The sequence below is a fragment of the Xyrauchen texanus genome, chromosome 50 (assembly GCF_025860055.1).
Source record: "Xyrauchen texanus isolate HMW12.3.18 chromosome 50, RBS_HiC_50CHRs, whole genome shotgun sequence".
Classification (NCBI taxonomy): Eukaryota; Metazoa; Chordata; class Actinopteri; order Cypriniformes; family Catostomidae; genus Xyrauchen; species Xyrauchen texanus.
The window spans coordinates 18,101,915-18,125,822 of NC_068325.1; the positions used below are offsets into that span (position 1 = coordinate 18,101,915).

At 37.7% G+C, this 23,908-nt stretch overlaps 1 protein-coding gene across 4 annotated transcripts in view; it reads left to right on the forward strand.

The window, feature by feature from the left end:
* Positions 1-2,564: 2,564 nt before the first annotated feature.
* The window catches only part of adarb1a (adenosine deaminase RNA specific B1a), a 36,423-nt gene continuing 15,079 nt past the window's right edge, over positions 2,565-23,908 (forward strand). The window contains exons 1-3 of one of the 4 annotated variants that reach the window (XM_052124516.1): positions 2,565-2,748; positions 15,071-15,128; positions 20,442-20,468. In XM_052124516.1, the coding sequence (XP_051980476.1) occupies positions 20,459-20,468 (10 nt within the window). In that variant the 5' untranslated portion in view covers positions 2,565-2,748; positions 15,071-15,128; positions 20,442-20,458. Of the gene's footprint in view, positions 2,749-13,877; positions 14,070-15,070; positions 15,129-16,144; positions 16,245-20,441; positions 20,469-23,908 lie in introns of those variants that run through there. The other 3 variants (XM_052124517.1, XM_052124515.1, XM_052124514.1) reach the window with 3 other exon arrangements.

Genomic DNA, 23,908 nt, shown 5'->3' on the forward strand with positions numbered 1-23,908 from the left:
TTGTATTTTGCTTAAAAGATTATATTAAGACTATTATATATATTTTTTCTAATTTTGTCATTATTTTCATGACACTTAAACACATTTTACCCCCCAGTTCTTATTACCGTAACTCATCTGGATGGTTTACTTTTACTATTTCCATTTGTCTCAATAATGATTTTCATTACCGTAATTGTCATTTCTGCTGTACTACAGTAAAAAAGACATTGTTGTGCAATTATGTTTTTATTATTATTATTATTAGTAGTAGTATAATCAGCGAAAGGCAGTATCTCATTTACAATTTAAATACTATTTTACATTTTTTCACATTGCGGTAATGAGTATCGTAATTGAGACATGAAAATAATGTCACAATGTAAAAAAATAAATAAGCTAACTTTTAGGAACATTAAGGTATTTTCAGGACACTTAAACACATTTAATCCCCCAATTCTCATCACCGCAACAAGTCCGGTGGATTACTTTTACTGTTTTCAGTGATAATTATCTTTATTGTAACAGAATTTTTTGACTGTACTACTGTAAAAATTTTATGTTAAACTAATGTTGTTGTTCAATTATGTTTTTTCCCCCATTAAAATTAGCTTAATTAAAAGGCAGTTCTATAGGAGTACTAATTTGAGGTATAAATACTTTACAATTTTAATTATATCAATTTTTTTACACATTGCGGTAATGAGAAGTGAGGTTTAATGTGCGTAAATATCTTGAAAAAATAACCCCAAAAGCTTACATTTAGGACCATGAAGCTTTTTGCATTGTGACATAAATTTGCCACCAAATTCTCATTACCGTAATGCATCAAATTTAAATAAGAAAAAATGATCGTATTTAAGTAATGAGAATTTAGTGTTAAAATGTCCTTAACTATCATGAAAATATCATAAAATAATGGCACAATGTAAAAAATATAATAATGACCCAAAAAAGACTATATGCAAAATATAGTCTGATTTTGATTTTCTTTAAAGGTTTTGTGAGAATCACCCAAAATATGTAGTATATGCTATGCACAGAAAACAACAGTTTTAAACAATAGTATGCTAAATTGTTGCATGTTTAATTCAGGGAATTGCATCCTCATCTTTGTTTATTTTGCATTTTAATCCTATTTCAAGTCCATTTTCTTTCGGTAGTCTTGCCCGTGAGTCAACGATGTAAAAATCAAGGCTATAATATTACTTCTGATTCATTTGTTGGCGAGGTCACATTGAGCACATTGCATTGTGACATACAGTATTCCATGCAGTGTGCAAATGTTGTATACTGAAATTGTGATTAAAACATGATTATATATTGTGAGCATGACATTTCGATCTCTTTAATTCATTTTAATTAATAATAAGGCATAATTTGGGGTTAAATGAGTTAACGTTTTCCTGATTTTATTGTATTTTTTATCATTAAAAAATAAAGTAGAAAGCACATAAGAAGAGGTTTAAAACACATTCATTGTGTGGGTATTGTCAGTATAACAGACTGATTCAGGGTGTTGCAGAAGCTAAAATAAATAATGAATAAAGATGCAGCATCTGAAGAAAGAACAGAGTTATGGTAATATAGATTGTGGGATGAGACTGCTGCTGTGTAGTATGGCATTTAACAGCAATACATAAAATATGTTATTGTGCATATGCGCTTCAGCTCATTATTTCAATGGAAATATGTAAAACTGTCAATTATTTTTGTAGTTGGTTTCTACTCAATAGTAACAATACATATTGCTTTTTAAGATTTTTAAAAGCAATATATAATGTTAATATTGATACTATATTGTAAGAAGTTTTACGTCACATATCTATCATTAAAAGAAAAATCTGAAAAATGCTGTATTTGACTTCTATACTATAAAATTATAGGCTTGTTATTATACTTCTGGAATATACAGTGGCCCTGAAACATGATGATGCAATTTCATTGCATTTAATTCATATTTTACTATATTTTAGTCTAGTTTAGTACAGAACTAAAATTGTTTTGTTTTTTTCTATAATACTCTCAAAACTATTTTATGGTGTTTTTAAGATTAATTTAAATATCATTATAAAATTGAGTAGTCTTTAACTAAATTAAATGAACGCAACTTAATTGTTATTCATTTAATTTTATTAAAGATAATTTAATTACATTTGAAAAGCGTTAATATTAAAAATAGGCTAAAATATTTTTTGTGTATGAACATTACAGTATGTTTTACTATTAACTCTACTATGATGGATATATTTATCCATTTATATTATAAAAACAACAACACAATAATGAAGATAAAATAATAAATACCATGCAGCAGTTTCATTACAGGTAAAACATTTTTTTTAATAAATCTGCTGTCCAGGTAAGAGTTTTACAGTTCTATGAGTTTCTCTAAATAAATAAAAACATTCTACTGTCCTCTTGACCAATCAGCGCGAGTATAGACCCTGTCAAACTCTGATCCACCAATCAAACTGCAAAGAGTATAAGAGCCCGCCCCCTCCGCGGCCAATCAGGTATCAGCTGAGGTTAGTACGTTACATCGCTAGATTGTGTTCCGCAGATGAAAACGCGCGTTACTAAACCACTCGCTGTACGATACGCATCGATGCTTCGCGTGCATTAATGTTGCAGGTGTCGACAAACACTACATGCGCGTCTTTTCAAAATATTAGCTTACATTTGTATTTTTATTTTATTTCGTGCTATCGGTTGAAGGCATTTTGTCCATCCGGATTCATCTCCAGGGTTTAAATCCAACAACCTACAGTGAGTATTATTCCCATTTATTCATGTCAAAACGTTATATATGCATGCTTTTAATTTGCATTATAATCTGCGTTACTAATGCACCGAAATCCATACATCAAATGAGGGATGAATATAATGAATGGTCCATATAAAGACATGTGCGGTCACATTTGTCTTCGATCACTGACGTGGAAGATTTTATATTGCAAAGTATTGTAATTTTCAAACTATACGATTAAAGCCTTGATTATTTTAATTGATAGACAAACTAACATTGACCGACGAGTTTTAGGGAGCTGCAACCTTGTGAGCATCTGTCCCAACTGCATTTGTCATGTCCTGAGAGCCACAAATATGTATATATATATATATATATATATATATATATATATATATATCAGATCATATATGCAACAGTTTTAAGTCCTGGTGTATATAAAAGAGGGCCTCCTGAGCTTTACTTTTATTCCAATAGTTGTTTTACATTAATAAAAGCCTATACCAAACAATAATAATGTAATTAATATAAGGATGTATTGTATTACATTACTATGATGATGTAAAAAATGTAATAATTCTGGATCTTCGGAGGTTATTAACTGATATTTAAAAAAAGCCTTATTAAAATAGCTTTTATTTGTCAGAAAACGCAGCATACAGCAGAACTTGTTGACAATTACATGTGTTATCCAATACAACCTAAAATCAGTAAAATACATTTGTATAAAAAAATTATTTTTAAGATATATAAAAGAATCATTAATACTAAGGAACTTGTAATTATGATATTTGAAATATGAGAAAAAAGTAAAAAGTTAACGCTAACAATAAAAAAATTAAGTTAATATATTCAAGTATAAGTAACAGTATAGTAAATAACAGAGGTAGACATATATATCGGTTTTACCGATTAATCAGTGCCGATTGTTGCCTTTTAAAACGATTGTTATTGGCAAAAATCTATAGTTTTTTCGTAATTTCAAAATAAGTGTCCCCGTTGTGTTTCGGGCTTGTTTATACATTTTTTTTCTCCCCAATTTGGAATGCCCAATTCCCAATGCACTCTTAAGTCCTCGTGGTGACGTAGTGACTCAATCCGGGTGGCGGAGGACCAATTCCAGTTGCCTCCGCGTCTGAGACTGTCAATCCGCGCGTCTTATCACGTGGCTTGTTGTGTGCGTGTTACCGCGGAGAGCTAGTGCGTGTGGAGACCCACGCTATTCACTGCGGCATCCATGCACAACTCACCACACGCCCCACTGAACGCGAGAACCACATTATAGCGACCACGAGGAGGTTACCCCATGTGACTCTACCCTCCCTAGCAACCGGGCCAATTTGGTTGCTTAGGAGACCTGGCTGGAGTCACTCAGCACACTCTGGATTCGAACTCGTGACTCCAGGGGTGATAGTCAGCGTCAATACTCGCTGAGATGCCCTGGGTTTATTTATACTTCAATGTCCCACATTATGCACCAAATCTTGATATTTTTCTGGTTATTATGGGACTTTGGTTGAACCCAACACTTATTTTGGACTCTTTTTCTTTGCCCGCTTTATTAACAAAATATTTTTTTTGTTGTTGACATTTTATAAATCAATTTGAAAAACTATTGGCCAATTAATCGGTTATCGGCCTTTCCCATCACCTTACTTATGGGTATCGGCAATATCGGTCGACCTCTAGTAAATAACAAAAAATAATGAAGTTCATTTCTGCATTCTGCATTCATATATAAATGATTTGGTTACTATTGTCTTTTATTGTTCTGATCAAATAAATTCCACAAGATTACCCTGTAATGCATAACTCTGGTCTTTATTGACCCGGGACCTCATTCCACCCCCTGTATTGCTTCCATTTTTTGGAGTTATGCCCAAACCTCTTTAGTAGTCCTCTTCTGAATAGTGTAAAAAAAAGGCATAATTGCAAAATAACATATGTTTTATAACTGTTTAATTACAAAAAGTGCATAGGGTCAGTAAAGACCCGAGATATGTAATATTTTCGGGGGGGTTTCTTTCGTTTTTTTTGTTGCCGTTTCCATAAATCATATATTTATTATTATTTAAAATCTATATAAGTTTCACTATCACATGATATATCTTTCTTTTTTTATTACAAGACATATGAGTTCTATAGCCATACATATGACTACTATATCAGGTTTATTTTCTGTGTGACAATGGTGAATTATCAATTCAACTTTCCGGAAGCTTGCAGAATCCTAATCCGCGACCACAGTGCGTTGTGTCCCGCACACTGGTAAAAGCAGCCTGTGTTATTCCCGTTAAGCGTGCTCGCACACTAGACACATTTGAATTGACTTTGGCAGCAAAATGCTTTTGTGCTATAAAGAAATGGAAGAAAATAGTCCTAAAAATAAAAAGCCAAGGAAATTAGCCAAGGTGATATGACATAACCTAACCTAATAGTTATTTATGAATTTATAATGTATTATTATTTGAAAAGATATGTGGCAAATTGCAGTTTAGTTGTTTTGTTTTGCCCCCGTTGTTGAATGCTTTTTTAAATTAGATGCTAATTCTATGACGGCCATTTTCTGTTCTGAATGGAAAAGCAGCTATAACGAACAAACATTTATTGTTTATTTGACTTGATTGTGTCATTATTAGCCTATATCCCATTAATATGCATAGTCCAACATGTTTAAAGTGCAATATAATATACAAATTGAGATGAGTTGATTTTTTCCAATTTGTCCGGCAAATGTATTATTCCCGGATACGTAGGTCAGCATCAAAATTTCTTAGCGGAAACTCTGTACACATAGCCTACATATAATACATGCCATTTTTACTCAAGGCGCTGATGTTTCAGTGATTGACTTGATTTACATTTGACATTGATTTATGATGAAGAAGCAACGTGGAAGTAAACTATAGCAAGTGTAACACATGAACAGTATGATATGACTATTGTCATTTGGGGGTACTAATGAAATTATGTAAGTTGTGCATCTATTTAGACTCAAGAAGTACCTGTGAATATACACATGTGTAGCTTATGTGTAGTTTATGTGTTATGTGTAGCTGAATATGTGTTTTAAAAACAGTAGCGTCTCATGAATCCAGTTCTATACTTGTTGCAACATATCTTTGATAAATGAAAAATAAAGCATGTAAATATATTGGAATATATTCTATTCTATTATTTTGTAATTGTCTTGAAAATGTTTTGAAAATGGTACACTATCTGGGCATTTTGTAGATCCATTTGTGATAGATATAAGTGCCAGGTCTCTAAGGGCCAGAGTTTGTAATATTTGGCGAAATACCCATGCATTTAAGGGTTAATCGGAAATCATTTAACGGTATTAATGCTGTGTATATTTGGATTCCAATCATAGTTTGTTTTGGAAAACAATCTTAAGCACTTGCCGAGGCGAGTATGAATTCTGCATGTAAAGAAATAAAGGATGCAAAGGTGTGGGACTGAGCCTGGTGTGATTGGAACGAAAAAACAAAACAAAAAGTCAAACCAAATTCTAAAATGATCGCCTCTTTTTCGTTTACTCTTTGACCACTTTGTTGGGGTTGTTACTGGTTTTTGACCATTTGTAGCTTATATGTTTGTTTGCCTTTGCCACCACATTGTAAGCCATTTAGTTAAACAAATGAGGCAATATGCCAAATCCTTGATTCTTCATAAAATTTATTTAATAGAAAATCCACTTTGCAGGCTTTGGTTTGATGGTCTTTCTGACTTGCTAACCAGATGCCCATGTTAACTGGTGTATCTGGCAGAATCTGAATTTGTATTTATCCCAAACTGCATGTAGGCCACAGAAAAATTGAAGTCTAAGAGTCTTTTATTTTGAAGAACTGTTGTTTCGTGCCTCTGATGTTGGTTTTCCCCTGCTGATTGATCCCACCTTTTTATTTGACTGTTTATTTGATGGTGTCTGTTGTTGATTATTGACCCTGGTCTTACTGGAAGTCTTCTTGGTTTTGGTTAAATCATTTGTTCCTGTTCAACAAAGATTGCGTCTGAGATTGTGCTTCATCTTGTATAACTGAGCCTTATTTGTTGCATCAAATCATACAAATATTCTTATGTGAAATCCACATTTCATTGGTAAAGAGTTGAGAAGGATTCCTGGTTGGTGATTAAGTTTAGCAGAGTTAAAGCTGCTATATGTAATATTTGTTCTGTACTAAATCATAAAATTAAAAAGTTGAAATACTGGCTACTCCGATAACAATGCTACAGCCAGTATTCTACTTTATAGTTTCCATTCCGGGCAGAATTTCTGTTTATGTTTTGGCATGTGTGATCCCGCCCACTGCCCATTCACCAACAGTATTTAGACACTGCTGGGTTGGCAGATTTGAACAAGTTTGCAGGCAAACAACACTGCGTGCTGCAGCCATGGAAGCCAGCAAACTAACTGGATCAGGGATAACAGATTCCACCCGCTTGCTGTCAATCTTACATATAGCACCTTTAAGAATCACAAGGGGTGTGTTTACAATATCATGCTACTGTACTACTGAAATCATTGGTGCAGTATGTTTACTGCACGGCATGCAAACAAGTTAAAACAATTATTTCGACTTGTCCATCCTTTCTTTACCCTCCTGAGTCCCCTACATGACTGTGTGCATTTTCCATTCCCCTTTTTTATTTGCAATTAGTAGCTAGCCCCTAAGAAACTATTTATATCTAGTTTTGTTAGACTAAATAGTTTTCCTAAAAGCTGATGTGCACATATGTGGACAGTGAGACCATGTTGTGAAATAATTCCAAGCTATAGAAAATCAGATTTTTAAAATGAAATGATTTATTATGTTACCTGGAGTGTTTTACATTCATGTTTTTGAGACATTACATCAGAAATTAGCATAAATAACTCTGATTCAAAGTATTAGCCAGCATCATCCAATCACTGCCAACCATGTTAAAGGCAAGTTTATTTAGTTGTCCAAACATCATATGCAGCCTGAAACTGAACTTTAAATAGGAAGTTTGGATTAAAAGCACTTAACATTCAATCAGTATCATCAATATCATTGGAAAGCTGATGATCTAAGCCATCCAAAGACATGTCAATCTTTCCCTCTCAACCAATCAGAGCCTGAGATAATCATCATTATTATTACTTGAGTCTGTGCGCAATTGGCCGTCAACACGAGGCCTGTAACATGCGCTCACTTGAGACGCACTTCGTATTGCCGAAGCACTTGCAGTAAAAGTAGGATTTTTGGTGTAATATTCTTTGTAATAGCTTGTTTTTGCATTTTGGAGAACCCGGAACCTTGGAGACACTAAATATTACATTTAATTCACTGTACGTGGGTAAGAGGAGCCTTCAGATTTGGGTATGTCAGTTTCAGGCGGAATTCCAACCCCCCATATTAGTTATGGTTTCATAGTGCAGGCATAAGGCACCAAACTGTACAAGCTTGGTTTACTTGGTTAACTTTTAAACTTAAGTTTTGATCTTCTGGATAGAAATGGTTGAGATTGAATCCATCTTCCGTCAGGCTGTCTCATCTGTGAAGTATCATTTAGCCCAGCATTATTCCTTGTAAATGAATTGAGATGTTTGAGTTACTAGGGTTTACATAGGAAGATCTGAGATTTTTAGGAGGCTTTCGTTCCTCCCTGTCAGTCTGGCAGTTGTTCGCATAAGCTTAAGTCGAACTATTCTGGCATAGTGATAACTAGGAGAAATTGTGGGGCATTAATATCTCTCTTTAATTTCAAAATTGATATGTTGTGCATTTCTGTGCAAATTTCCCTCTGACATATGACACTCATTTCGCTGAGATTACCCTTGCGGGTCATTAGAGGTGTGTGGACTCGACTGGAACAATTGACTTGAGTTCTTGTCGAGTACATCAGACTACTCGATTATACTTGTTTGTTACATACAGTATTTCTGTTTTGACATTCGTTATGAAGCTTGTTTATTAACGTTCTGTTAATGTTCTGTTTTGAGCATTTTAATACATGCATGCTAGTTTTGTTTTTGCTTTTGGAAAGTTTTCGGTTTAAGTCCCACCAGAGGGTTAATTAGATGATGAAAATGAAACAAAAGCTAAATGTTGTCTTATATAAAAATGTGTTGTTGTATTTGCTATGCTTGTATATAAGTTATTTTATGTGTGTATAAAATAAAATTAAAATGTTTTTAATCAGTCATGACCGAAAGAACTATGTCGCGAGTACAAGCGGCCGAAATGGATTTCCTCAGAAGGGATGGTGGGCTTCTCCCTTAAGCTGCGTACACACTGCCAGCGACATCGTGCGAGACAGCGACACCATCCCATTAATTTTCAATGAGAGCACTGCGACTTCCAGCGACACAAGCTGTCGCGACCGTTGGCGACTAGATGTGGGCGTGTCCAGCGACGCGACAAAGTTGAGACAAGTTCAACTTTATTCAAATGAAGAGCGACTTACGGAAGCGACAGCCAATTGGAGAGAAGACGGTAGAGCTCACGTGATCCTTCTCTCTCTCTCTCAGCTCCTGCAGTAACGGAAAGATGGATGAAAGGCTAATTCTTGCTGTTAGCAATTTTCCAGTGCTCTATGATATGTATATGGTATATCCAGCCGCAGCTCTTTCACCAGCCGGTGGTACTCGCCGTGCTGACTCAGAGATTGAATGGTTTTGTGGACCCAGACAGACCGGCGTTTGCGTTTTCGCCGCAGATAAACAGCCGCTATGGCAAACAGCACGCCTTGTTTCTCATTCATCTTTGATATAAAGCATTTTATGTACTGATTCCATTTATATTTAGTCTTTTCCCTCCCAAATTTTTGTTTTTAGCAGCAAGAAATGCGATTCGCTGTCAACAGCAATGGAATGACATCCGTGAATATCATTTATAAACGTTACTAGGCAACCAGTAGTGGGAACGCCCACTAGCGACTTCACCGCCAGCTACTGGCGACCTGCAGCGACAAAGTCGGTGGCAGTGTGTACGCAGCTTTAGAGATATGGTGAGGAGCTCAGTCATCCGTGAGGAGCTCGGAGTAGAGTCGCTGCTCCTTTGCATCGAAAGGAGCCAGTTGAGGTGGTTTGGGCATCTAGTAAGGATGCTGCCTGGTCACCTCCCTAGGGAGGTGTTTCAGGCACGTCCAGCTGGGAGGAGGCCTCGGTGAAGACCCAGGACTAGGTGGAGAGATTACATCTCCATACTGGCCTGGCCCAGTCAGAGCTGGTTAATGTGGCTCGGGATAGGGAATTTTGGGGCCCCCTACTGTAGCTGCTGCCCCCACGACCCGACTTTGGATAAGCGGTTGAAGATGGATGGATGGATGTTTCTAATCAGTTTCTGTATGAGACCAACCTAAAAATATTTGTCTATTTTTTTCGATTTACGCATTTTAATTTAATACAATTTTTAAATCAAATTGAATTGAGTAATCTTTAGCTAAATTAGATTAAAACTTTAATATATTTTTTGTTTTAGCTTTTATATTAATATACTTTTTTGTTAAATATTACTTAATTGGTTGGAAGTTAATAAAATATAGTAGTAAATCTTAATAATCGATTTTTATGATTGAATCATTTGTTTCTTAAACTTAAGTTACTTTCCTAAGTGAAAATGAACAAGGCAGCTCTTATGATATTGTTCAATTTCGCCATGTTGTACGAATTATTACGTATTGTCATGAGATTGTGTTGGTTCAGCTGACTCTGATTGGATGTGTTTCTTTTGGGGTATTTACATAAAACTCATTAAAACAGTTAGACAGAGCGCAACATACACTCACTGAGCACTTTATTAGGAACACTATACTTATAGTGGGTAGGGCCTCCCTTTGCTCTCAAATCTGTCTCAGTTCTTCGTGGCATGGATTCCACAAGATATTGGAAGCATTCCTTTCAGATTCTGGTCCATGTTGAGTTGATAGCATCACGCAATGTCTGCAGATTTGTCAGCTGTACATTCATGCTGCAAATCTCCTGTTCTACCACACCCCAAAGGCATTCTATTGGATTCAGATCCGGTGACTGGGAAGGCCACAGTAGAACAGTGATCTCATTGTCATGTTCATGAAACCAGTTTGAGATGACTTTTGCTTTGTGTCATGTCGCAGTGTCAGGCTGGTGAAGATGGGTGAATTGTGGCCATATAGGGATGCACAGCGACAATACTCAAATAGGCTGTAGCATTCAAGCAATGATTGATTTGTATTAACGAGCCCAAAGTGTGCCAAGAAAACATTTCCCACACCATTACACCACCACCACCAACCTGGACTGTTGACACAAGGCAGGCTGGGTCCATGAATTCATGCTGTTGGTGCCATCGTGTGCCTCAGCAAAAATCGAGATTCATCAGACCAGGTTATGTTTTTCCAGTCTTCAACTGTCCAGTTTTGGTGAGCCTGTACCCACTGACAGAAGTGGAAGTATCTTCTGCTGTTGTAGCCCATCCGCCTCAGTGTCCGTTACAGTAGCTTTATGTCAACTTGAACCTGTCTGATCATTCTCCGTTGACCTCTCTCATCAACAAGGCATTTCTGCCGTTCACTGGATGTTTTTGTTTTTTGCACCATTCTGAGTAAATTCTAGAGACTGTTGTGCGTGAAAATCCCAGAAATACTCAAACCAGCCCGTCTGGTACCAACAATCATACCACATTCGAAATCACTGAGATTTCCCCATTCTGATGGTTGATGTGAACATTAACTGAAGCTCCTGACCCCCATCTGAAGGATTTTAAGCACTGCTGCCACACGATTGGCTGATATATATATATATATATATATATATATATATATATATATATATATATATATATATATATATATATATTAACGTGACATGTAGTGTTAATAACGTAATCGCTTTGAAGATAGCAAAACGTGAAGGCGATGATTTTAAATATGTAAATTTTTCATCTAGGGCTTTGCCATGAAGACTGTCTCAGCTAAAGCACAGCATGCTATCAGTAATTAAAATACCACCTCTAAAAACATCAAAAGCTAAAAAAATGTATATAAGATAAAATCAACCTCGCTAATCGACTAATTGGTTGTTGAACGACTAGTCAACTATTTGACCAACATGACCCACATCCTTCCCACCAGGGACAAAAATATTGATTAAGCAAGCCATCTGATTGGGTCTCTGTTTTTGGTCATCTAGGCTGCATTTCCCAAAAGCATCGTAAGCATAAGTAGAATGTAGAAACCATTGGCGCCAATGGCCTCTACGATCAATGTAAGCTTACGATGCTAATGGGAAACGCAGCCCTACTCCGTTATTATTTTTATTGTATTAACTTGAAATGTTTAATGTGTAACTTTAAGGTAATTAAAGGTAGAGAAGGACAGATTTTATTTGAAATGTAGTCATGTTTATCTCCATAAATTAAAGAGATTTATGGATATAATATGATTTTATTTGTATGCAAAATAAAAACTGCATTTTTAGTAGTCTGGGATATGTTGAGTGGTGTTTGTTTTGTGCAGATAAACTGCAACCAGCGAGCTGAACAATGGAAGATCACTGCATTTATTTTTAGCTTTAATTGCAAATGTTAAACAAGGTTACACAGCCCAAGGATATTGGGTGCGGAGTCAGTAAAAAAGGTCGTAAATGACGAATGTGTTTTCCTAAGGGCACGAGAAAAATAAAAGATTAATTTTGGGTGTTTACTCTCTTGCTGTAAATGAATCTTCATAATTTTCTGAAGAATTTGAAATTAACGTTGAGGTGCAGAGTGAACTGTATCTAAATTAAGTCTTTGTGGGCCTGGTTACAAGCACTTAAATGCAAAATCTATGCAAATCGAGCTCTTGATGGTACCATCCAATAAAAGATGATGTGGGCTACAGTATATTTTTGGATGAATGGCTTTTTATGCCATAAATTCTGCATTTTAATATTTATTTCACCTAAGCAATCTTTTTAACACTATTAAGGAAATTGTTCTCGTAAACGTAGATGTGTAGCCTCAATTGGCAAAGCTTTTGGTTCATGTTTAGTCTATAGTAATTACTATATTTAGCTTAATATAAAACAGTAAATGTCTAATGGTATGTCCTTATTTAACCAAGTGTCTGTATGGGAAGAAGATGAAAAGAGGAATTGAGTTTTATGATTAGATAAGACTCTTTGTCAATGAAACTAATCTCGTTGAATGATGTTTACATTATGTTTTTGTAGGCATACTTGAGAATAATGCGATGGGTGTAATTCAGTATACCATTAATGGACGTATGTTGCCTTTTAATCATAGTACTTCCTCCTGAATTCCGTCAGTGAAATTTCACACCATGTTTGAGCTTGTGTTTGTTCATGTGTATATGGGTCTTATCACAGCAGGTGATGTTTTATTGTGTGTGAGATATGTGCTATGCTCTCAATGAAAAGCATCTGTGCTATCTGAACATATCATGGAGATCAATGAGAAACTCTTCCATTGATTCTGAACAACACACAGCTGTACCACGATGACTTTAGACTTCTGTTAGCACTTTCTGTGTGTTATGCGATCAAATATTTCTTCCCTAATTTTTGGCCTCTTCTATTGACAGAAGAAATATGATTTATTGACTAATGCAGAATTGTTACTCTCATGAAATTAGATTTTGTTAAAAGAAATAAATCTATCAGGATTCAGGCTGATCTCGAATTCAGGCTTCAGTATTGCCTGTTCTCTTGCCATTTTATTCTCCTAACACACACACACGCACACTAATCGTTTCCATCTTCATTGTTGTGTCCGTGAATGAGTCTTTAGGGAATACTTAAGTTACAGTCAGATCAGAGAGCATCTCTCTGTGGCTGTAAGAGATGAGGTTTGATCTAATGTGGGCTGGAGAGCAGAGGTCAGTATCACTTAAGGAGACTGTGACGAGGAGGAGGGCGTTGCCGGGCCGTGAGGAGGCACGCTTGGTGCAGAGTTGCCCTAATCAGAGGAGAGAGAGATGAGGATGTGCTGGAGATGCAAGAGAGAGAAGCGAGAGACACATGGAGCTGTGTTTGTGTGCGCGCACGTGTTTTGTTCTACTGAGTTTTATGTTGTGTTTGTTTTATTAAAAACAAATGGGTTGATAACCCAGTTCCCGCTTCCTCCTTTCTGATGAACAAGAGGCGTGTCTGCCACAGTGGTGCCGAAACCCGGGATTGGAGGAACACGCAACATCAGAAAGCCCTCAACGCTGACGGAGGATCGTGACTCTGAGGATACACAATCCGTTGGTACTGGAGCAGTTTGCCAGGAGGCAGAGGTGCCACTGACATCCGCCAGGGGGTGGAGGAGCCCGCTGCGTCCACCAGGGGGTGGAGGAGCCCGCTGCGTCCACCAGGAGGGGAAGTCCAGTGCCATCGCCCGGCATCATGTAGGTAGGTCAGGTCGGTTGGTTCCCCTGAATCGGGTGTTGGGGGTATGTGATGAATCGGGCATTGGGGGTAGATGATGAGGAGGAGGACTTGGCCGGGCAGTGAGGAGGCACGCTTTCCGCTGAGTTGCCCCAATCAGCGGGAGAGAGAGAGATAAGGAGGGGCCGGAAACACCAGAGAGAGAGAGAGAGAGAGACACACACAAAGCTGTGTTGTGTGTTCACACGCGTTTTGTTCTGCTGAGTTTTATGTTGTGTTTGTTTTATGAAATGTCTTTTTGGTTGATAACCAGGTTCCCGCTTCCTCCTTTCCGATGAACAAGAGGCTTGTTTGCCGCAGAGACTATTTGATGTTTTCTCAAAGAATACATCATGTTGCATTTATAACTGTGGCTTTGTGTTGTGATTAGATGTGGTCTGACCTTTACGAACTCATGAGCAAAAAATAAAAAGCTAAAAGCTGCTTTTGACTGAAGCATTTGAAGGCCGATGAAAATATATATGGTTCACAAGGTCACTAGGACAGCAGTTTATCTATACAGCCAATCATACCAGTCTATTCTGATTACTTTAATTCCACTGGGTACAATCCACCATCTCTGTGTGCTCTCTCTCTCTCTCTCTCTCTCTCTCTCTCTTTAATATTTGTTCAATCATGTGTTAAATTAGATTTTGTTTAATGTAATTAGCATTTCTTAATTTGCATTTTGCAGCAGCAAAAGAAGTGTAAATAAATATAGATCAGTGAATTTATAGGTCTCTACTGTTAGTTTAGTGCGCCATCTTTTGGTTGTATTTGCCTGGTGCATTAATATAGCCATCAGCCTATGTCACTCATCTTCAAACCATTTGAAACAAAACAATTTAGCAGGTCTGTTTTTCACAGTTGGGTAGATGTTTGATTTTAATAGCTCTTAAGTGTGCTTTGATTCTGCTGTTTGTTGTAAAAATCGATTATAAACTGTGAAGTCTTAAAATGCCGAACTCTCTCTTCTTTAATTACAGGTTACGCAACACACTGTTTTGTGTCACCAATAAAGACTAGTGGAGGAAAAACCTACAGGTGTGTATCCAGAGACTTTGTCAGTATGATGCACACAGCCATGAAATAGACCGCTGTGGCGTGTTATTGTGAATGTCCAACAGAGGGAGGCAGAGGGTTGCTAATCAAAATGAGTTTGGTAATAAAATAGTGATCAGGTATTTTTAATATAGTGTTCAGTGGTAAGAGATTGAATTTTAGTGATCATGAAGAACCAAAAAAAAAAAAAGATTAATATTTTTCACAAATATTCTCCTTTTATCAATCTTTAACTTCTATAGATTTTGAGTCTTTACAATGTAAATGTTGCTTTAACTGTGGCTTTTTATTAGGGCTGGGTATCAATACAGATTTCTTGATTCATTTGGGTATATTTAAATGTGCATTTTGCTTAAATATGAAATAGATTCTCTCTCAACTGGGAAGAGAAATCGGCCCGGGATTTTACATAGCAGCTGGCCCAAATGTTCTTGAGCGGGGTGGTTCCCATTCGGCCAGTTTCACCCAGTCTGCCGCCCCTGATCGCCCCCAAAGTGCGTCGGCCCACCGGGAAAATTATATTTTCTAGAATACGGCATGCTGTTGATCCACCCAGTTTTATAATCTAAAAAGCTTGCAAATATAATATAAAGGAAAATAATTGATTAATGCGGCTCTAATACAAACATGTCAGCTATTTAATTTATTATTGCATATTGGGAAGTACATTCTTCTTAGTAGGTTTACTGAACTTACACGGTGTCCTAACTAGTAGTGCCTCCAAGGGGAGGAATGTAGGAGAAGGATGGAGTCAAGTGTACTGTATGTGTGAGAGAGAAAGAAAGAGAGAGAGAGTAAATCTGTGTGTATTAGTGAGTATGTGCATGAGGGTGTGACTTGTGTTCACACCTGGTTGCACCACACCAGCAGCCATAAAACAGTCCACACAAGCCTTCCCTCCCCACAACACACCACAATCTCTCTCAATTCTCACTCCTCCTGAAGTTGATTCTGAACAGCAGAGAGAGAGAGAGTTAACGTGGTTTGGGTTCAGCAGCATGGCTCAGTTTCAGAGCTGCTCTCAAAACATGGGCGCGTATTACTGCCTCATTCGCAGGAAATTTAAGAGAAGACGCAAAAAACGTTCCGAACGCAAAGGTAACGTGTTTATATTTGCATGGAATTGCATGACATCATAAGTCACTTTGAATTTGCACGAATGTAAACGTAAACAATTGATGTAAGCGTTTGCGCCTTTATTGACGTTTTTCTCTTTAGCGTTTTTAGTGTCATTTTTGTGCTAAAGTACGACAAATTCCACATTGTTTGTTGTTCAGTGGATAAAACGTTTGTTTAGAGTCGTGTAGATTTTGTTTCTGTTTGTGCAGCAATCAAGCATTGTGTTATTTTGTTTAATAATGTCTGTGTGTATTACTGCCGACACTTTTATTTGCATTGTTATCAACACATAGTAGTTTCACAGTTTTCCAGTGGTCATGGAAAACCTGGAAATATCAGGCAATTTAGATATTAATAAGCCTAGAATGGGAATTTCTGTAGTGAATATACATCTTTCTACTTATGCTTAGTTTAAAAGTATTTCATTAGTGGGAAGTTGTTCTTTGTGAGTTATTATTATTTTAAAATTTCTGAAAAATGAACTGAATCAGAATAAATGTGATAAAACTTGTGTGAACTCTGGTAAAAGTACTTGTTGCTGTCAGTGACTTGCAGACTATTGCATCTAAAAATGAAGGTGCTGTTCGATTCCTCAATTTCTAGGCTAGTTCTGGCGTTAATTCTTTCGTTTAGATGTCTTTCATTATTTTCGTCTACAACTAGCCCTTTGGGAATGTTTATATAATGTCTCTTGCTCTTTCTCTCTATTTAAGGCATGTGTTGTGAGTCTGCTGAAGGCTGCAGATAGCAGGTTCAATTCAGACAGCTCCTCATGTGTGAAGTTAATCCCTCTCATTAGAACGACCACTTCACGCCGGTAATCTCTCACCATGGTGACGCCGCTCGTCACAGTCCGCCGCAGTCGAAGTATCGACCACCGTGTGTGGTGTCGACTAGTTGAAAGATAAGCGATTGCGTTTGTGTTGAGATAGAAGAGATGTGGGTCACGAAGCTGTTATGTTTGCTGTTCAGTTTTTGGGATTCAAGGAGGGACCGACTTGCAATGACTTCTGCCAGCTGTATTTCTGAAACTTATTTAGTAGCTATTCTATTTATTAAATATTTGTGATGCTTTTATCCACTGATTCTGATAAGCAAATGTTTTCAAATAATATGTTACAACAAGACACCCTTTCTTAGCATGATCTTTTTACAAAGTAAACAATGGCCAAACTTTTTGACTGAGTAATTAATTTTGAGGCTCACATACACCTCAAACGATTTTAAGAGAAAGTGCTAGAATACCATGATTCGCCAACTCGAATCTGGGTGTTTTCACCCAGAGTTTTCGCCCAGTGTTTTTGCCAAGAGTTGTCGCCTTGTGTTCTCACCTAGTGTTTTCGCCTAGTATTTTCAGCAAAAATGTTTGGCACAAATTTTCGCCAAGAGTTGTCGCCAAGAGTTGTCGCCAAGAGTTGTCGCCCAGTGTAGTCACCCAGTGTTGTCACCCAGTGTTGTCGCCCAGTGTAGTCGCCCAGAGTTGTCGCCCAGTGTTTTCGCCCAGTGTTTTCGCCCAGTGTTGTCGCCCAGTGTTGTCGCCCAGTGTTGTCGCCCAGTGTTGTCGACTAGTGTTTTCGACTAGTGTTTTCACCCAGTGTTGTCACCCAGTGTTGTCGCCCAGTGTTTTCGGCCAGTGTTTTCGGCCAGTGTTGTCGCCCAGTGTTGTCGCCCAGTGTTGTCGCCCAGTGTTGTCGACTAGTGTTTTCGACTAGTGTTTTCACCCAGTGTTGTCACCCAGTGTTGTCGCCCAGTGTTTTCGGCCAGTGTTTTCGGCCAGTGTTTTCGGCCAGTGTTGTCACCCAGTGTTGTCACCCAGTGTTGTCGCCCAGTGTTTTCGGCCAGTGTTTTCGGCCAGTGTTTTCGGCCAGTGTTGTCACCCAGTGTTGTCGCCCAGTGTTTTCGGCCAGTGTTGTCACCCAGTGTTGTCACCCAGTGTTGTCGCCCAGTGTTTTCGGCCAGTGTTGTCACCCAGTGTTGTCACCCAGTGTTGTCGCCCAGTGTAGTCGCCCAGTGTTTTCGCCTAGTGTTTTCTGCAAAAATTTTCGCCAAGAGTTTTCGCCCAGTGTTTTCGCCCAGTGTTTTCGCCCAGTGTTGTCGCCCAGTGTTTTCGCCCAGTGTTGTTGCCCAGTGTTGTCGCCCAGTGTTTTCGCCTAGTGTTTTCAGCAAAAATGTTCGGCAAGTGTTTTTGCCCAGTGTTTTCAGCAAGAGTTTTCACCCAGTGTTTTAGCCAAGAGTTGTCGCTTAGTGTTTTCGCCCAGTGTTTTCAGCAAAAATGTTTGGCACGAATTTTCAACCAGTGTTTTCGCCAAGAGTTGTCGCGTAGTTTTTTGAAAGTGATGCTCTGTCAGTGCATCAAAAGTTAAGAAAATTTTTACTTTTGCTGGACTGCACTCTGACAAAGGCTGATGTTGAGCAATGAGAATTTTAAAAAGAAGGGTATATTTGTACTTTCGGAAGTCAGGTTTTCTGTATTTTATTCTCATGTGATTTAAAATTGACACCGCTATTTCCACACCCTTGAACCCTTGATTTTAAAGTTAAGAAACTTTTTTGTGGTGGTAATAATCTAAATGCAAGTTCTGCCATTTATCTAACAGCTGGGTCAAAATCTGCAAAAAGAAAAATGAACACACAAGTAATTTTCTTTGGATGCCTGGTTGAAATATTGAATTTTCATCGGAAATGTGGCACAGCAAATTAGATAAACATGGTTACTTAAGCGTTTCTTTACCCTATGCCACCCTCCCCCTCTCTCATGCTCTTACAAGGATACAAAAACCTAATTTCCTCCAGATCAAGTGTAGTGGAGTGAAGCTATGTGAGTTTAATCTACTGGAGGGGGAATAAATTCGGCATTAGCTCAAGCGTTTCAGTTTGGCCAGCCAAGACCAAAACCATGTCCAGTCCACCTGTCTCCGACTTGCTTTTTCTCCCCCCCCTCCCCCTTTTACCTTCTGATTGTCTGAGCGATAGATCCGTCTCCATGGCATGTGGTCTGGTCTGGAGCTTTGCTGATAAAAGCGTGTTATCTGTGCCACCTGCTCTTGCCCGTAACATCAGTGGCACCACTGTTTGCTTTTAAAGACACTCCTTTGCACCTTTAGGATAATGGTAGGTTGTGGTTTTTAGGAAGTTTTCTTCTACTTGGATGTTTGGCTGATTGATCCTCACAAGCTAGCTGAGATTTGGCCGATCACATGTACGTTGGCAAATGAGTGCATTATCTGGAAAGAGTCACGTTTTATTTAAAGTCTCAAAATGTATGTGTGAACATGCGTATATTAAACCGTAATCATCACTAAAAGAACTGCTGAATCTCAATCTAACATCTGACAAGGAACGTTTTAGTGACATCGCAAATGTAAACATGCATACATTGCTGAGATGTTTGCGGAAGAGTGTCGTTAAAGGAATAGTTCACCCAAAATTGGAAATTCTCTCATTATTCATTTACTCTGATGCCATCCCATGTGTATGACTGTCTTTCTTCTACAGAACACAAATGAAGAGGTGCTTTTATAAGAGAGAATTTATGTATATAATAAATCATAATTATTTGTTAAAACATCATTTGAATCTCATTCTCATTCTAACATCTTAAGCGATGCATTGCAGATCACATTGAATCACCAATTTAGACAGTGTACAGTGATTAAAGTTTTATTTAAATAAATAATAATAAAAAAAAATATATATATATATATATATTTGGGCCTTCACCTTTTCCATCAAGTAAGTTTTTCCATTCATTTTGAACCATTAGCCAGACATTTTACAATTAAAAATAGGGAATTGCAGATTACAAACGTTCTAAAAATTATGTTTTCATATATACGTAGAATAGACGTCTATACAACATACTGTACGGATTCTTTCAGGGTTTGGGCAAAACATTTTAATCACCCTGAGTAATGCTGACACAAGCTCTAGTTGAAATAAGACGCTAAAGCTAGTGTGACCTGCTGTTAGATTTGTGACCTCAAAGATTTTTTGGCTGTAGTGAAACATTCACCAAGCTAAGATCATTTATAACTGAAAAAGCATATTAGACGCATAATGGATTGGTGCCATTTCTGTAATGTCTTTAAATTGACAAGAAATGGCCGATACCGATTTACAATCGTCCTGGTCGATATATGAATTTAACAAAAATGTCCTCTTTGTTTCTTTCCACAGGGTTCATCAGCAAGGCAATGAATGAAGGTGGGTGGAATTTTGTGTGTGTGTGTGTGTGTGTGTGTGTGTGTGTGTGTGTGTGTGTGTGTGTGTGTGTAAAAAATACTTGCAGTTAGTTGCGTTTTAAACCAAATTTGCTCATTCTTAGTAGAAATAGACCTTTTAACAAATCTTTATCCTCATTTATTGTTGCCTTTATGTGCTTTATCCTTTAAAGGATCTCTGACAACAAAACAAAAACGACAGAGATCATGTGCAGGGGCGGCTGTGGCTCAGGTGGTAGAGCGGATCGGCCACTAACCGCACAGAGTTGGTGGTTCGAATCCCGGCCCACACGACTCCACATGCTGAAGTGTCCTTGGGCAAGACACTGAACCCCAAGTTGCTCCCAATGGCAGGCGAGGACCTTACATAGCAGCTCTGCCGCCATTGGTGTATGAATGTGTGTATGAATGTGTGTGTGAATGGGTGAATGAGTCACAATATTTGTAGCGAATTCAACTTTGTTATCCTGAATTGAGAAGAGAATAATAAATTATCCAGCTAATATTAGAATCGTTTAGCAGTGTTGAGTAGAGGTTAACTGATTTATAATATTTGCCAATTAATCGCCGGCAATAATTGCTTTTGGAATTATCGGATATCTGCAAAAAATGAACAATAATAGTTCTCCAATAGTTTCTTCCAACATCTTAGTTATCGCTGTCGGCAAAATCCAATATCGGTTGACCTCTAGTGCTGAAGATGTTTCACTATCGGTATTGCTCACACTTAGAGTTGAGTTTTTAAGGGGTGTTGGGTTTTTTGTTGTGCTGTACGGACATGATTGTTAATCGTGTGGTGTGCAATTACTTTTCAAACACTTCAACACACACAACTTTCCTAGTTCTCTTTTTTTTGCTCTCTCTCACTCCCAGTGTTTCCTGATGAGCCAGAGGCTTGTTGAGCTGAGCTATGACTTGGTTTCAGGGTGCGTTTTATGATCGTACATCTACCCTTCACTCAATATGACCCCCTGTGCATTCTAAGCGGACTGCTCTCCGTGGTCCTGAATTCATCTTTCTTAGCTAGCAGCTCTCCATGGTGCTGGACAGGAACAGCATTTAATGCACCGTTTCCTGCTGTTTCAGAATCCCATATGCTGTTTAAGATGCAATGAAAGTGTCCATATGAGTCTCCATGCGACTGGGACTCTATTTCGGCTGTAGAATGCTTTTAGGTAATAGTTCGTTTTTTCTCTTTTACGACTACAGAAATGTCAAGTTAAGAAGTTTTAAAGTACGTTTTTAAGATTAAATTGGAGATTCATTATGAGCGCAGGCTTTAGGGATCGCTTCATATGGTTTCACGAGGTTTTGATGCCATGTTTGGCTCTGTGTTCGTCTGCTTTCAATCGCATTGCAAGATTTTGAAATGAACCTAAAAAACATGCTTTTAAACCAATTTTACGAGTTTAATACAAGATAAAGTTGTGATCAACATGCTTTTGATTACCACAATTGCGATGGGGAAAAAAACATTTTCTATGGAAGTCTATGGAGCAATCGACTTGTTTGGTCGTCTCTTCCAGTGATGGACCCTTATATCAGCATGCCAGATTAATCTGCCGATATTTGAGGTTATCGGCATTGTCTGCTTAGCCGATTAACAGAAATGCATCAATTTCATAATCTACTGACAGCCTTGTCAATAATAAACAATGAGTGACATTATGTTCAAGTTTTTCTATTTCTATCGATTCAAAGAGAGACTTCAAATGACCTTTTTTAATTTTTCACTGATTGACACAAAAGGGCATCCCTTTATCATTGACCACAATCTTTCTTATCTTCGCCTAAATCAACCTATGCTGGGTTAAAGGCGATGCAGAAAAGAAAATAAAGACCCTGTGCAGTTGAACGTAGTCTTGTTTTTAAAAGCAGATGTTGAACGGTAAGTGATGTTGTCTAATTTATCACCACTGCCTGCTAATGTGTCAGGCGTCACGCTGTTAGAAATGCCTCCTATTATCCCGTGGGCTTTCATTTTCACAGGGTTTTCCATAGCTAACCCTACTTTTATAGCATAGTCAACATCAATCGCTGATCACAATCAAAGAGCGGGATCACTTATCGTTGAGTGGTATGTGGACGTAAAAGGATTTTGTTTGCGAAATATCTGCTTTTATCCCACAACTTTCCCAGTTCTTATGTGTATAATGATTTTAAAGAGGAATTTCTTGTATTCATTCACTTAAGAAATTCTCACTTCACTCAGTCCGTAGCTGAATGGGACATTTTAGAGTGATTGAAACCTTCTGATGCCTGTAAATAATTATGTCGATATCTTGAGTGTCAGTATAGTCTTGAAAAGCTTCTGTTGAAGTATCCGCATGTGTGTCACTCTCTTTAATAGCTTTCGAGATTTATCGAGCTTCTCAGGCTTGTTTATCATGAAGTGTCTTATCATACTATATCCACTTCAGTCAGCCCTTCAAAGTCTCATCATGACAGCAGTATCCTCTCTAAACAGGTTCCCGTTCAAGCCTGTCCATACAGACGTTTCGATATCTCTGTGCTTTTGGATTCAGAGAGCCTGTTATTCCGTCTCTGTCAATATTAGTTTAAAAACATTTCTTAAAGGTTGCTTTAGTGCCATGGTGAAGCTTAAGAATTAAATGTTTACAGATTTTAACTATGTAATACGTACGCCGTTGCCATTCTAGGCTTAAATGAGTAAATGTAAAATCACTCGTATTGTAGTAACGGTTCTCGAAGATCTGGCCCCATTTGTTTTTAGTTAGGCGAACAGTGCTTATTTCTAATAGTATAGACACATAATAATCATGCAGACAATTACATCATTTGTTGCAACAAACATTCAAACATTCTTGAACCAAACCAACCACCTCAGAGGTGAATCATAACACAACTTTGATTTGAAGCAAAAAACCATTTGAAAATCTGACAAAAAGTCAAAAACCGTGTCCTCAACGTCTTTAACGAGGGAAGGACGTAAAAACACAGATTGATTGCTTCAACGGAAGCATATATCATCGATATATACAACCTTGGAGCATGACAATAAATCGAAGAATCAACAATAGACGTTCAAAATGTGACTTAAATGCCTCTTAATGACTTTTCCTTAATCACTGAACTCTATAATACCCAGTAAAAGCACAGAACTGTTCTTCCCCAGTCGGCATTTCATACTTCAAACGATGTTATCGGTTCACACTTCAGCAGAGGTTTGAGTGTTGGAATCAAACGAAGGTTTTCTTCCAGTCTCTTTCCTTGATTTATTAGGGGGAGTTTAGCATTTAATTGGGCAATAATTGCACCTGCACATTAGTTGTCTCTCGTCATTAACGCTGGTTAATTAGGCTCATTAACAGAGCAAGCAGAGGGTGTAAGTGGGAACAGATGACTTCAGTAAGCAGAAATCATGATCAGTGATGATCTGCGATGAATTCCAAATATTCTCTT